The sequence below is a fragment of the Zosterops lateralis genome (genome assembly GCF_965231275.1).
Source record: "Zosterops lateralis genome assembly, chromosome: 1".
NCBI lineage: Eukaryota > Metazoa > Chordata > Aves > Passeriformes > Zosteropidae > Zosterops > Zosterops lateralis.
The window spans coordinates 47,266,112-47,282,266 of NC_139762.1; the positions used below are offsets into that span (position 1 = coordinate 47,266,112).

The following is a 16,155-nucleotide window of genomic DNA, read 5'->3' on the forward strand; positions in this document are numbered from 1 at the left end:
CTGAAACTTTTATGTAAATATACTCCAAAGCCAAGTACAGGTTCAATAGGCTAAGATTAGGCTGAAGCTTTGTAGTAAGACACTAGTTAGATCTCTGTGAGGCTTTAATCATATTTGCTCTATGACATGAGAACTTCATTTTTTCAGCTGTTGTCTTTGTTCCTGCAAAAGTCTTTCTCTAATTCTTCCACTAGTGACCACTTCCAGGCAGATGACAATGCTTTGGCTGCACAGTTTCCTTCTGGAATTATGCAAGGCAAGAATTTAGACTGCAGAACAGCATTTGCCAGCTGTTTTTCTTTGGGGATGAATACTAGCTCAGCAACTAGTTGTTTAAGTGAGCTACTAGTATGTCTTTAGCAGGCACTAGAGAACTGTTCACCACTTGACTAGTCTTTAAATGCCATATTATTAATAGCAAATAAATTTTACATAAGGTACTTTATAATCTTGGGCCACTAAAAAAACAAAACATACAGGTAATGTACAGAAAAAATATAAAATATGCAGATAAGCAGGAAGTCATGCAGACTGACTGTATTTCAAAAGATGTTCTTAAATGGATAAAATCAAGTTCTTCCAGGTTCTGAGGCAGTTGTGACTTAGAGCCACCACAATTTAGTATTTCTTACTTCCTGTTCAAATACACCCTTTTGTTTTGTTTTCCTTCAGTAAGAAACTACACATAAGATTTTAAACTCAAGATGAAAAGTTCTCAGTAACAGAATGAGCCCAGTCTGCTCTTTCACTAGCTATAGATCATCTGCAGTTAAAATAACAAACAAAAATAACAGTATAACAAAATTACAAAACCTTGTCCTAAAGCCTAATGCAGCCTGGTAAGAGTAGGGCGAAGTGAGAACAAGCCACACAACTGAGCAGCCCATCCAGGCTGGAGTTACTTAGATACAGCTCCTGTTTTTGCCTGAGGTATGTGATTCTCCAAATTGCATTATAAAGGAGTATCTCTGTCTTTCTTTTTATGTGTGCTCCCTTGCACAGGCTTGCAACATGAAAGCAATATAAACAGACCTATCAGCAGGAGCTCCTGAGTCACCTCACACCTCTTATCTAAAAAATGTAGGTGTTAAAAAAAAAAAGTTTATGTAATGGTAAATGCAAACATGTTATGTCACCTTCATTAAAAAAAAAAAAAAAAATTGGTAGCTTGCCATTGTTACTCTGAGTCCCATAAATCCTCACATGGCACAAAATGCCAAAGCAGCAGGGAGAGTTTTATATCTGGCAGCTTTCTTATCTAAAGCTCCTTTTCCAGTCAAAACCTTTAATAACTGTACAAGACAAAACTTTGTCAAGCCCCTTGAGACCTAGCCCAAACAATATATAGGTGTTGTCTTTATTGAAGGCTGCAGTTGTATTTACTGCAGTAAGAAACAATATAGGAAAAAAACAGTGACAGTCTGGACAATGGAGTAAATAAATTTGCTCCTGATTACTGAAGACTGAAAATAAGTCTGCCATCTTCTGAACTTACCGAAAGTGTTCCTCCTTAATGCCTGCTGTTCTTTGCTTTCACAGGGCAGAGTTTGTACCATGACTGGAGAACTGCTGATTTACAAAAATGATAGCAGGAGACTCCTCAGTTTGACTTCAATACCTAATTTCCAGCTTTTGCTGAGTAGTAGTGAGCAGAGTCAACATACTCATCTCCAGGCTTTTTGCAGCTTAACTATTTCTAGCTGCCTTCAATAAGCTACTCGCTACAAGTGTGCATGTGGTGGGAGGGTGGCACAGCTCTATTTATTTCAGCCAAAAAGCACACTCAGGCAACTGGATTCAGTCTTTTTTAATAAATTAATGTCATTCAAAATACAGTGCCAGAACATGATGCAGCTGAACATGCTAGTAAGGTTTGTCATGAAGCACCTGTGTTCATGTTAGGTTGGCGGCACCCCGCTACTGCTAGTGGTTCCTGGGATTAATGCCAGAGCAGCACTAGGCATCTGCTCTCCTGCACACACAGCACAGGATATTCCTGAAGTTTGCTTCCCCCCCCCAAAGTAAAAAACCTGACAGCTAAGGGATATCTATACACAATCACACTACAGTAATGCTTGTTATTAAATTAACAGAAAATAAAGACCTGGTTAATCCACACTAAAACTTTGTTTTACAATGGAAAAATACATCAGCAGCAGGAAGTAATATACATGAGCCAATGTTACTGTAATACAGAATGTGGAGGCATTTACTGATTAAAGCCCCACATAGACCCGCACTATGAGGGCCGGCAATTCCTATTGCAAGCCCAGCAACTTAAGTCCACACCTGGTAATCTACCAGTTGCTTGGAAGACCTGTATTCTAAATAGACAGGTATAAGTTAGTGAAAATAGAATACATGCACCTCATCATACAGCTTGACTGAACCTGCAGTCATTTTGCCCAGCATGTTACCATACAATGGAAGATCTACCCTTCCTACCACAGGTAGATCCATGGGATTTGTTTCTTTTTCTTTTAATGGCATTACTATACCAACATAGATATTAGTATTTAGTAAGTGCAGCACAGTCCTTTAATTAGGCCACACTGACAATTATATAACTAGCACTTAAGTAGAATATCCAGAAGTAGTTCAAATGTAACTGGAAGATACATTTCAAAAGAGTTGTGACATCATCCTAGAAACAATAACTACTTTTTTCTGAAGCTAATTTTCTTGAACTGAGACTTTATAGAACTAGGAATTAATTCTTTAGACAAGTCAGATGCTCAAGCTCATGACATACATATATTTTTCTCAATTATCTGATAATAGTATTTGAGATTATGGAAGCATATCTGCTCATTTCACTAATTTATACTGAATGGCGGCAAGTGTTAGGTAGGGCATAAAAATACAATTCATGAAAGACAACTCTGAGATTTCCCTCCCCAGACCTGTTCTTTCACAGCCATTAATTTCTTTTATTATTTTGTAACTGAGCACAGACTCAGTTGTGCAGTTTAATTTGGGAGCTATACAGGTGGTAAAGTAACCATCTCCCCATCCAGCTCAAATTCATCAGCTCCGTCTGGTGAGAAGAGATACGTTGGAGGCTTCCACGGGGACTCTTCAAGGCAAGATGGATACAGCTTTCCTACAGTGCACCGGAAGTCTTTCCCCAAGTCCCACAGCACGCGTTCCGATATGTGCTGCCTCAGGAACCAGCGGTCGAGCTCCAGGTCATACTGATAGGTGGCATACTTGGCTCTCTCGTTCATGTGGGTCTCCCGTATAAAGACACACAAGGAATTGGAGATGACAACGGCCCTGACGCACGGGTCGGAATAGCGCTTGGCAGGGATGTTGGCTGCCATCCTCCACTCGTTTTTATTCACGTCATAGATCTCCACTGTCACAGAAGACCCATCCACAGTACTGCTGGGGAGCCTTATCCCGGAATTGCTGGCAATATGCAGTCCTCCGATATAGAATATCTTATCGCCAAAAGCAGCGGCCGAGGCGAAACATCTGCTTGTTTGTCGCATGGCCATCTCCACCCAGGCGTCCGAGCGGGGGAAGTAGCAGTACATCAGGTTGTGTGCCATGACGTAGATGCAATTGTGCACCGCCACGGCCGTGCTCCACTGCCAGGCGCAGGGCAGGGGGCTGACCATGGTCCACTCGTCCTTCTCGGTGTCGTACCTCTCCACAGTCCTCCTGTTGAGCTCCCCGCCCACGCTGTCCCCGCCGATGGCATAGATGTACCCTTCACAGCACACCAGGGACGGCTTGATGCGCACAAAGAGCATCGGCGTCTTGGGGAACCAAGTGTTCTGCTGCGCGTCAAACCAGTAAAAGCAATTCACAGTTCTGAAGGCAGCCTGGAGTTTGCTGCTTTTACTGTGATTGGTCTTTGTGTTCTTCAGAGGAACTTGCCCACCTGCTATATAGATGTCATTGTCAGGAGTTACCAGCGTCCCGACCTTATGCAAGTCAGCGGGAGGGTTGCAGAGTTTGTAAACTTTCTCTGCCTGTGGGCTGTAACAGACAGAAGAGTAAAGACTACCAGAGTTTTCAGCAGCAGCTTCAATGAATATCATCATCTCCTCTTTTGTCATACCAAGTCTGGGCTTGAAAAATTTGGGCATCGATTTGTACAGTCCTTGCACCACCACAGATTTATCATTAGGTGGCAAGCCTTGAAACCAGGCTCTCTGTGTTACTTCTGAAAGTGCATCGATCCGGATTTGGCTAAGAACAGAGGACAAATACTGCGAGCGTGATTCCGTGTTGTACTCCAGCCATAACATAGCAGCCTCACGCACTGTCTCCTCCTTTTCCACATTTAAATTGTCACTGCTTAAAATATCTATCAGTAGATCATGTGACAACTGCATGAAAGCCTCCTGGTGGTACACAGCTGTGAACTTGTGCTCCACCATTCTTTTAGCACTCTGTTTTAACTCTTCACAGCTGAAGAGATCAGCAAAACTTAACAGACGCACACAATTTTCTGCATTAATTTTTTTGATTAAGTATTCTCTACATCGTTGTAACACATCATCTACCTGCAAAACAAAGAAACACACAAAGTATTACACATACAATCTATGCTTTCACGTAGAACCAGGACATGAAGTACCTGCATCTGGTGTTGAACAACACAGATCAGGCACAGAATACTATACATACACAAAAATACAGCAGTGACTCACTCAACTGCTTCATACAGATCAAGTACACAACGTGATTATGTCTGCTGGCAAAATTTATTTTCTAAATGTTAGAAGTGCACTGGTTTACTTCCAGCCTTCCAAAGGGACTGTCATGCAAGGAGGGATGGCTACATGAAGCAAATCTGGCAAGCAAATGCTGCCTATACTGAGCAAACAGAACAAAAGTGTTTTGAAATGACTAAAGAGGAAAGATCTTTTAACAAGATAAAGAATAAAGCGTTTCAGAGATTAGAAGCTGTTATTTCCTGCTCTAAACATTCCTACCTGTAAGAAGCAGGCAGTTTCATAGAGCTGCTCTACTGTGCCGTCGCTTATTGCCAGGTTACCCGTGTACGCGTACGTGATGATGATCTGCAGAGTGGCTGCATCCACATTCCTCAGGTGAACGTGTGTCTGTTTGCTCTCGCTCAGCCCGCTCATGAACATCGCTCTGAGGAGAAACACACATTAAGACAAGGATCAGCACTGAGTAGTCATCTTAAACAGTCACCTGTAAGCCTTTGGTGATTACACTCCTAAAGGTGAACAGTCCTTTTGCAGGCCTGTTTACAGGTGTTAGGATTTACCTTAGGCTAACATTTACTATTTAAGATAAAACATTTGGACAGAACATGAAAAGAATAACATCAGTGTCTTCTGCAGAAATACTTTATATTCATGCAAACCGTTCTGTGTTAATCAATGGACAAGCTCTAATGATTTTGGAGTTTTAATGACACAATTTAAATATTTTCTATGATAGGTGATAAGAGGGAAGAAACATCCTCCAGAAAATACTGTTGAAACATACACAGCTAGATTTTAGATTCTAAAACAAAAGCAGCAGATTTAAGTAATGGACTGAGTTAAGTCATATCAAAAAGGGTGCTCCTCTGGGAGGAGAAGAAATGGAGCAAGGACTAGCGCTCTATGAATTATTTCTTATATACCATTCATCATAACATGCAGTAAACTTCAAATTTGCAGGCAAAAATCAGTAACAAAAAAACCTATCAGATCTAGTCTGGGAAAAAAAAGAAGAGCGAGTATTTCCATTGCATCTTCCTGAAAAAGACTAGAAAGGCAATTTAAAACATGGTTATTGTTTCCTTAATGCTTTACACACCTCTTGCCCATTCTGGTATTTTAATTGTAACACAGTTAAGAACTAACTGCAATCTGGTACAATAAGCCATGTACTTGTCAATTTTCTTAAAACAGGGTTTAAAACATTGGTTTTAAAAGCTTTATATTCAGGTTCAGGTTTGGTGTTTATGGTTGCACTAAAAATTCAGTTCAAGGCTCTTTATATTTAATTGGGGTTTTTTTTAAGAAACCAGGTACAAGAGAAGTTAGAAGAGATACTGGGTGCACCTTTTAGTCCAGCTTCTGGCTGCAGAGGTGAAGGGGACATGGAGATTTACTCCCTAAGCAAAGCCATGCCAGAAAGCATCTGATACAAAGACAGTACCCCATCCCCATTTCTCTGTGTTCTTCTAAGCTCCTTAACTCAAGGCAACTTGCATTTTAGCAGGGATCGCTGACTGAGTATCAACTTGCTGTGCAGCTATTGAAAGGTAAGCAAGAAGGTACAAGAGAGTACAGAGACTCCTTAGAAAGGAAGGGGAGGCTCTGGCTCTTGCTCACACACTGCTGAGCAGCCTGTGCTGGAGCAGGGCTGCACATGGTTCAGGCACAAAGATGGAAGGTAAGCTGGCTGCAATCACACACAATGGCTGGATCACACAGAAAGATGCTTTGCTTTTCTTGCCCCTCCTTCAGGGCTATCAATTTTTCATAATAAAACTAAATTTAGGAAGCTGAGCATCTTTTTGTAAACCAAAGTAGAGAAGAAAAACAGAACATGACAAAACCACAAGTTTGATACTTCTTTTAACCAGTGCCAAAACCTCATTCCATAAATAATAAACAAACACATATGAATAAGAGATTTGACTGCACATTCTGATGCAGCACACTGGGTGGACTCATGACAGCTTTCCAACCTTATGATTAACCACCCACATTAAATCTGGCTACATTTCCAGTGGCTGTTATTTTACAAATTGTTGGAACTATGTCATCTGCACAGGGCCAATGGTAATAATTATTATCTAGTGATCACACAATACTTATTACTAAAAATTGGACCAGATTCATCTGAGATGAAAAAATAAACAGAAAAGCCAGCAGGGACAAAAATTTCTGTGAAAGTAATAAATTAATCCTCACACGGTTTTCTACAAGAAATGAGACAAAGTACAGAAAACATCTTGGATGTGTTCTGTATAGTGAGCCTGTCTCAGGGAAAGCAAATTTGTAACCTTTCCTGTGATTAAACAGGAAAGAAAAGTTATAATCCCTCCACAATGCATCAGGAAGGTAAAACATGCATGGATGTCACCCAGACTAGTTTCAGGTTTCAAAATTCTTTCCAGACAAGCAGATTAATTACACTATGTTGCTACCAAAAAATGATTAATCACTGCAGAAAATTCATGGTGCCTCATCATCCAGGTCTTACTATGAAGACATTTGCAAGAAGTGGTAGCACTTAACATATCTTATTAATAAAAATGTTTTAAAATATCAAAACCAGGACATTTGGAAAACAAGAGCTACTGAACTAAAAATTTCCAACAGTATATTTGGGGGACCATGAAACAAAACAAAAGAACCCAAACCACACACAGAGAAACTCCACTTGCATTGTCACAACACTTAAGCAAGGGAAGAGTTTCTTCTGGCTTTGCTGAGCAAAGAAAACCAGATGATTCAGAAAAGAAAGCCATGAGCTTGCACAGCAATCCCTGCTTTTAGCAGATGCTTCTACTAAGAAACTACAGTTAAACATGACAATGGAATTCCCGCAGCCAAGTCCCAATAATCCCTTGTTATCCTACCTTGGGAAATAAAAACAGATTAAGTATTTTAAAGATTAAGTGTGAAGAATAAGAAATTTACTAATTATTCAGACTCAATTAACTCCCTAAAGAAAGCGAGCCATCACAAGTGTGATTCCCCCCCCCCCCCCACACACTCGTTTTACAAATGACATTAAATATGTAAAATAAGTCCCAAGATGGCAGAAATTTTATTTTACTCTGTTGGAAAGTAAGGATATTTTAGGTTTTGTACTTAAGTTACTGATCTTTAAGTCTCTGTAAAGACATTATCAATTACTATTACACTCAAAACCAGGTACTGCAGATTTTATGGCACTTGAATACTTACCTGAAATATGAGCTGCACGTTGCAAGAACCATCTTATGGCAGGGAAATTCAGTGCCCTCAACAATCAACACTATGTCAGTTAGCAACTGCTGTTCATAAAAGAATTTTAACTGCTCCAGCAAGGATACAGCATACTCTGTATTTATCTGCCTCTCCTCCTGGGTAGACATGACTGTATTCCATTAATATTTCCAGGACCAGAGAGAAAAGTCAAGATCTCTTCACCAAAGAAAGGTCAGCTGAGTGTTTCTGAAGTAGCCAGGAAAGAAATGGCAGGAGGTCTGTAGCCTTCAGAAGTGATACTGATAAAAAGGGCAGTGTTATCTTGAACTGCAGAATCAATGTTTGAGACTTTGACCTCCTATTAGGTCATCATGCTTTGACTTGATGTCCCAATCTGTTCAGAGACTTTCAAGAGTGTCTGCAGAGCTCCCGTTGAGATCTATGACGCAGCAAATGAATGAACAAAAGTGAAGTCTGAGGTAGATTTTGTGGTAACATCTCGTGATCAGTGGCTGCACTTGACTGACTGAAAGCAGGAAAACAAAATTAATTTACATATTAGCATGTTTTGAAAAACTTCATAGTTACCCCTTAGAAGTAATTGTCTAATAAACGTTTCTATATTAGTACTTAATTGTTTGCAATAAAACCCTTCTAAGAAAAAAATAAACAACAAAGGTATCAAAGAGAACTGAAAAGCAGAGAAGTTTATACATTAATTCTCATACGACCTAGACTCACAAATTAAAATAGTTTATTTTGTCAACACAGTTCCTAAGGCCTGAGAGTTAAAACAAAGTTCAGTAAGACTTCATTCCTCCACAAAGAATTACCCAGATTTCCCACTGAGTACACTTGTGAATTTCATTCAACCATTGATAAGACAACCCTTTTTTCCCCATTTCTACATTAAACGGCAAGTTTTTCAGCTTCTTTGCTTAAGTCTACTTAAAGCTTATCAATACCAGGCCACTAAAAATATAAATACAGTCATTTTAACATTCCATCACTTTCGAACTAAACTCTCAACATCATCAGCAGCCTGTTTATTCCACCTTTGGCATTCTAGTAGAGATGAAGCACAACTAGCGCTAAGGATAAAAAAAACCCCAACAAACCCGAAAAAAAGAAAAAAAAACCCTAAAGGTCTATAGTTCTAATGCATATTAAATTCATCTGCTCCATGCAGAAGGGTTTCACCTATTAATATTTCACATTCCCTTGTTTTTCTTTCTGAGTAATTTCCATACAGCCAGGTAAGCTTCACTGCTGCAGACAGGAGAAAAGAAAAACAAGGAAATAACAGGATATATAAATATAAAAATAAAGAGATGCTGGAATAGCAGGGCTCAAAACACCTACAGTGGCTCCAAGGTCTATAATCTTGTTTGGACATTTCTCCTCTTAAAAATTGGGTCAGGTTTTATTTCATCTTCCACGTGAACACAAAAAACTAATTAAGAATGGGATAGTTGTGACAGTAAAATTACCATCATAATGGCCACCAGAGTACCACAGCTATCAAATGCTTCCAGATTTATTTAAACTTGCAACGTTCTTCTGCATTCCAAAGCTGAGGAATAACCAAGACACGTTTGTCTCGTGTCTAAGATATCGCTACCACTACAGTTCACGATGAACAGACAATGCAGAAACAACTTGCGTGAAATGACATTCCCTAAATTCCACACAAAAACACAAGATTTAGTGTAAGATGAAGGCTGTAGAAATATCTGCCACATTGAAGATCTAGTATTTCAACACAGCCCTGCCTGTAATACAATTCAGAAACAGCTGTCTTTCAACATTCCCTCACTTGAAACAGATATGCTTAATTAATGCCACTTTAATTAGTACTAATTTAGTGTCCCTGATATTTTTCTTTTTCAGTGATAAATATACACAAACAGGAATCTCAAACTCTTAGTTTTCCCTGGTTGTTTAAATGGAAAACAGTCCAACGAGTCAAACCCAATGCTCACTGTTGAGGTGAAGGCAGTTAATTAAAGAAAACAGAAAAGTCTTTGATAGTTGGGGGAAGGCGTAGATACCAATGCGTGCTGCAATAACAGACACTAGCACAAGTCTTGACTGAAGACCTTCAAGTTTCAGGGAACCTCTGAAGTCACTAAACCATAAATACATCGAGGATATAGAAATCCTGCTCCATCTAAAGCAATGACCTTCTGCCTCAGGTCACAGCTTCTTTCCACCAAGACGGTGTGCATCCCCTCTCTGCACCACCGCCACCCTCCCGGTACTCTGGGAACAGCTCACCATGCAACCCAATCCATTGACAGATTTTGCACTGAACTTTAAACGGCTGCAGAGACACACAGACTTCCTAAGTGTGTTAGGCCCACAGAAATAAATAGCTTGTGGCTCTGCTGGTATCCCGAGTCTCTCTACAGCATTGTTTTTCCTGGCTTAGGAATAAAGTTTCAAGAACAATACAAGCCGGTGGATTAAGCTCTGTTTGGACAGAGCATCAGTAACACTAAGCTTTAGCAAAGAACTCATTGATACCAAACTTCCTCTTCCAATGTAATTGTAAAGAATATAAATATTTCTTCAGAAACAAGAAAAAAGAAAACTAATATGCACCGGTTCAGTCATTAGGTTCTAGAACAAGTCAAGGATGCCATGGAGAAATTGATATACACCTGCTAGTAAGATTAAAGACATTTTTGGCAGCTAGCTGCTGACAGTCAGTAACTGAAAAAGCAGACCTGTTCAGCAGAAGACGACTTGAAACTGTGAAATTAATTACTATAAATAACTGGAACAGTTGAGTACGACCCTCGGTAGCAGAAAAGATTGAGGAGATGACAGGAATCCTGTTGCAGAACATTTATGTGCTGTGGATCACCTTTGAACCGTACATTTACAAAGCTGGAGTCTTTGGTTTACAGAAAACCATCTGTCGTGTACTCCAGGGAAGTGCACATGGTAGGAACATGCTACGTACACGATTCCTGTTTTCCACATCCACACTGTGTTTTGCTGCCAACAATAACCATTTGCTAAAGAACAGAGTTTTGTATTTGTCACAAAGTCAGGACTCACATCCCATTGCCTTGTAATGGAAATAAATACATCAAGGATCTCTGAATTCCTGGTGCAAAATTGCAATAATTTACATTGTCATTTGCCCAAGAGAATTGAATCTGTTCAAAACATTAGGATAAGTAGTAGGAGCATCATTTAGTGCCAGGAAAATCATCCAGGATTACCCACCTCTCTCACACCTTTTTGGAGAGTTCAAGACAATTTTAAAGGAGAGACTCATCACTTAAGATGCTGAAAAACTGAGGCATTGAAATAAAAAGCAGCTTGTCCAAAGCCATGTACTTCCAAAGGAGGAAAGCAAGGAGGCTTAGCTCTTCCCAGTCCTATCCCAACATCTCTCTCATTGCACTGTGCCTGGTTGGCATACAGTCATTGGATCTGAGCTAAATGAAAAACTGTGGACTTGAGAAAATGTCTACAGATGCACCACTGTCAGCTGTAGTCCCAATAACTATGCAGCAGTGCACATTTCTCATTTATGGATGAAAAGATCTATGGCTGAAGTCAGCTTAATATCCTGAACTGAAACTCTGGTAGAATAAAAATAATCCCTGTGAATACAAGTTCTAGGAATGAGACTTTCCCCTTCAATGATGTCACTGGAGTGACCATTTTGTTCTGGGTAATTTCTTGGAAGCCAGCTATCCAAAACAGGACTGGCAGGTAGCTGCTGGAAGGCCACAGGGTGCTACACTGCAAATGAGACCAAGTAATTACTGAGTGATAGAAAGTACCTCCCTATCAAGCTGGAGAGTAACATTAAGTTGATAAGAGGGTTTGTTTTTAAGTAGTTATTCCTTTTTGCTTAAGTAATTTTAATGAGGTGGCTTGTTAACACTTGTTCGTGTACTTCAAATCTGAATGAGACCATTCAAAAAATTAGTCATCAAATGTTAATGAGTTATGGGATAGGCTATTAATTACCTTCCTTGAATCTGTTTATTTTCTGAGGTCAGGCAAAGATTGATAGAGATATATTGCATTACATACATGGCAGTGTTAGCACTATACTTCAGTGTGTAACATGGAATAGCTATATTGACTATTTCCAGTTTAGTGGGGAAATATATAGGATACAGAGATAAAACATTCTTCAACTGGACTTACTAAAAAAATCAATTCCCCCCCACCCCCACACCCAAATTATAGCAAGGACAAAATATATATAGGCATCTTTTGTTTGGGGGGTTTTTTAGAGATTCTGGTACTCAGAAAAGTCCTTCTGAAAATGCCATTAATTAGTCTGTCAGATTAGATGCCTAACTGCCCATAAAATGGTGGGAAACATGTAGAAGATCTATGAAAGTGTCACAGGTTACATCTGCATCTTCAGCCATCTAAATACTTCTTGAATTCTAACTTCACTAACTACAATTCACACTTTAAAAAATACACTTTATCTTCCTTATTTCTGGAAGAAAACTTTAAAAAAAAAACAACAACCCAAACTTATCTCCCTGGACATTCAATTTACTTAATCTAGTTTTAACTAATTAGAAAAAAAACCCCAAAACTCCAAACTTTAAATACTACTTTTGTGCACTTTTCATCAAATTCCTATTTCCATCCAAGGGCAGATTCATACAAATCACAAGTAAAAACACGTCAAAAGAAGTGAGTCATTCACTATTTTTAACATAATAAAAGGTCAGAATTTAGACCTGAACAACTGTAAGCCAAACTACACAAGCCTTGGTGTGTGGAGATAGCAATCCTCCCAGTCAGTAACACAGTGCTCAGCTCAGGCACTTCAAAACTTGGTTACTATGAGGAGTATTCTGAGTTACAAATCAACCAGTTTTGAAGTTAACATACCAGCTAATAGCAAGGGGGAATGTGAGTACTAAAACTGATTAGTATCAATTATGTAAATCGACACACCTAGCCAACAGATCTCAAAGATAGGAAAGAAAGAAAGAAGAAAAAGGAGTTGGAAGCTCTAGATTCTTGAGTAACATATCAAATTTGCATCCTTGGCAGTGAAAAAGAAAGGTAATTGATGAAGCAGTTCCAGACTTGGAAGTTTTCCTCTCTTCCAAAGCCATCAAAGGTGTCTTTGATAGCACAGTAGTCCAGAAAACTGAGGACATCAAGGAGATTCTAATAAGACAACAACGTGAAATTTCACTAAAAACAAGGAGAAGTTCCGTCTACAATGTTTTCCTAAAATGACTGTTCCTTTAGAAATTACTACTATTTTCCATACATATTATGCTTGGGAGGTGAGTTACAACTTTGAGGTAGGCGAGTTTTCTGAAACTACACAGAAACCAGAGATTAGAAGTGTCAGACTCCACGTTAACAACACGTTTGGTCACAATGCCCTCCTGTATTTCTGCTCCTAAAGGAAGTCATACACTAAAGGAAATACCTGCTCAGAAAGAAAATTAGCATTTATGACATGATAAACCAACAGCTTAAATTGGCAACTGGACTTCTACGCTGAGCACAGGTAGTTTCCATCCTCAAGGGTGTTTCTGTTTTGCGGAAGACTTTGACCTGTTTTGGAAAATTCACCTTTGAAAAAAAGTGGGCCATGGATGTCTCAAGTAGGATCCAGCCATGTATCCTGTATATATAATTTTTTTTTTTTCTCTGAACTACAGTACATTAACAAAGCTAATCTGTTTTATGTAACAACTTAAATTCCAGTTTAAAAGTACAGGTCATTTTCTTTAATATTCACTATATGACACTTGAATATAAATTCAAGCATTTCTACATTAAGAAATTAATTAGTCATTAATGTAGCTTAATTAATTGCAAGTTAATTCCTGAAAGGTTAAGTCTCATAATGCATATAAAATTTATTTTCAAAGCACAACAGTCACTAAACTGAGAAATTTCAGGGTCTGCACCAATTCTGGTCTGTTTCATAATCACATGACCAAAACAGAAAAGCCTGCTTCAGCAAAGAAAACAACAACAACAACAACTGTCTGCCTGAAATGTAGTCAAAAATATTAAATAAGCAGCAACATCTTTTCTTCCTCTTTGGTCTGCTCCTCAAAGATGCTGCTAAGACATCTTGGAGTATAAAGGGCCCTTTCTACTCGACACAGAAAAACAATTAGGAAAAAGGTGTAACACCTATACTCAAATCATGAAACTACTTGATGTTTACACCGGAGTACATTAAATACTAATCATTACCTATTCCTCCAGACACATTTCTGAGAAACTAAACTATACTCAGAATGCATTTTAATAATATCCTAAATACATCACCTGAACAAAATTCATGTGGCTAAGTGAGCTCACACCAGCACACAGCCTTTCAGGCCCATTATGATCACAAAGTAGATGTACATCATGTAGAAAAGCCAAGCTGGGGCTTTGCAATAAAAACCTCTAAAAATGCACATGCTAAGTACAGTACAAATCCATTTCTAAATCATAATTACAGTTATTTCAAAAGCAGCAGGTATTCATCCCGTTTCGTAGCAGAAATAATGGTAAACACCGGAAAAATGTTAGGCATGCAGATATACTAACGTCAAAGCTATAGGATGCGTTGATTTAGTCCAGAAAAGCTTACTGAGAATTATATGACTCTTTTAAGGCAGATATGACCTGAGAGGCCCACCCCGGGTGGCTGCAGGTACCCACAGTGTGTACATGCACCACTAAAGGGATCAGCAGGGAGGGCAGGGGCAGCACAAGGGACTGAACGGCAATGGCAATGGCAGTGCCCTGCTGTTCCCCTCCAGGCCGCCGCGGTGTGTCCCTCCGACAAACACACGGTGCGTGTCCCTGCCAGCACACACACACCGGGTCCACACATCCCCACCTGCTCGGCCCCGACCCCCTGCCCAACGAGGGGCGAGGAAACGCGTTTGTTCCCCCTCCCCGCTGCTCAGGTGCGCCGTCCCGTCCCTCCACAGCCTTAATCCCTTCCCTGCTTCCCCCAGAAGGAAGGGAGCACCTTTCCGCTCCTCCGGCACCGCCGCACTCCGGGTTTAGGAGCGATCCCGATGGCCTCTCCCGCTCCTGCCGGGTCTCCCGAGGGCGGGAGAGGCCCCGCTGCCTCCCCTGGCGGTGCCGGGCGGGGGGAGCGGCTGCGGCAGAGCCCCCGGGCCCCCCGGGACCGAGGCCCCTCAGGGCGGCCGCTCCCCCGCGGGGACGGGAAAGGGCCCGGCGGGCGGGACGCGAGGCGGGAGCGCCGCCACCGCCGCCATCCCTCCCCCCCCAGCCCTCCGCTCCGGACAAACCTCCGACCGCCGCTTCCTGTGGCGCCTGGCCGTCCCGGCCGCGGGCGGCCGCGGGGAAGCGGTGGGGGAGCAGAGGATGCGGCGGCGGCTCCGGTCTCTCTCCCGGGCTGCGGAGGCGGCCCCGGGGCGCGCAGGCGCTGCTGCTGCTGCCCCCCCGCCTTTGCCTTTGCCTTTTCCTCTTCCTCCCCCTCCTCCTCCTCCTCCCGCCCGCCGATCGGAGCGCCGCGCCCGCCCCGAGTGCGCATGCCCGGCGCTCGGCTTCCTGCCCTCCTCCCGCCCGCGGGCGCCCCCTGCCCGCCCGCCCCGGCAGCGCCGCCCCCCGCGGGCCGGAGCGGGGCTAGCGCCCTCTGCCGGGAGCAGCCCGCACTGCCACAGGATCCGCCCGCCGCCTCGGGAACGGCCTCCGGGATCACCGGGCGCGGCCTGGGACCGCACACCGCCCTGCCAGCCGGGCCCGGGCACCGAGTGACACATCCGGCCTTCCTTTGCACCCCCAGGGGCGGTGGCTCCACCACCTCCCTGGGCAGCACACTCCAGTGTCTAATCACTCCTTCTGTGGGGGAATTCCTCCCAATGTCCAGCGTAAACCTCCCCTGGTGAAACTTGATGCCGTTTCCTCTCATCCTGTCGCTGGTAGCCCGGGAGAAGAGGCCGAGCCCCGCCTGGGCACACTCTCCCTCCAGGGGCCTGTAGAGAGGGGTGAAGTCCGCCCTGAGCCCCCTTTTCTCTCCGCCCTCACAGCACCAGCTCCTCACGGGACTTTCCTGTGGGCTTCAGGGTTAACACCCTGGTCCCCTCCCCCTGGGACCTGCCTTTGGTCCTTCAGCCCTCCTGGAATCCTGGAATGTCTTTTGGCCAACTGTAGGTTTGCGGCCCTAATGGAGCTCACTTCGGGATGGAAGGAATTGATGGGCACAGGAGGCCGAAGGGAGGCACGAGGGAAAGGAAAATACTGAGAACATACACCTTTTTAA

The 16,155-nt window shown here is 42.1% G+C and overlaps 1 protein-coding gene across 2 annotated transcripts; it reads right to left on the reverse strand.

The window, feature by feature from the left end:
• Window positions 1-1,792: 1,792 nt before the first annotated feature.
• KBTBD2 (kelch repeat and BTB domain containing 2) lies at window positions 1,793-15,395 on the reverse strand. Of its 2 annotated transcripts, none has more exons than XM_083866939.1 (4): window positions 15,182-15,395; window positions 7,899-8,427; window positions 4,950-5,115; window positions 1,793-4,517 (listed from the first exon to the last, which is right to left on the reverse strand). In XM_083866939.1, the coding sequence occupies exons 2-4, from the start codon at window positions 8,066-8,068 to the stop codon at window positions 2,982-2,984; spliced, it is 1,872 nt and encodes a 623-aa protein (XP_083723065.1). In that variant the 5' UTR covers window positions 8,069-8,427; window positions 15,182-15,395; the 3' UTR covers window positions 1,793-2,981. The 2 variants fall into 2 exon arrangements, with proteins under 2 accessions (XP_083723065.1, XP_083723066.1); XM_083866940.1 differs by lacking the exon at window positions 15,182-15,395 and adding an exon at window positions 14,896-14,936.
• Between the last annotated feature and the right edge of the window lie 760 nt (window positions 15,396-16,155).

Excerpts from the sequence above, each read along its gene's own strand:
- KBTBD2 (XM_083866939.1), bottom strand. The coding sequence starts at position 8,068 with ATGTCTACCCAGGAGGAGAGGCAGATAAATACAGAGTATGCTGTATCC. Across the intron at positions 5,116-7,898 it reads ACGTGCAGCTCATATTTCAG|AGCGATGTTCATGAGCGGGC; the intron begins GTAAGTATTCAA and ends GTTTCTCCTCAG. Across the intron at positions 4,518-4,949 it reads AAACTGCCTGCTTCTTACAG|GTAGATGATGTGTTACAACG; the intron begins GTAGGAATGTTT and ends TTTGTTTTGCAG.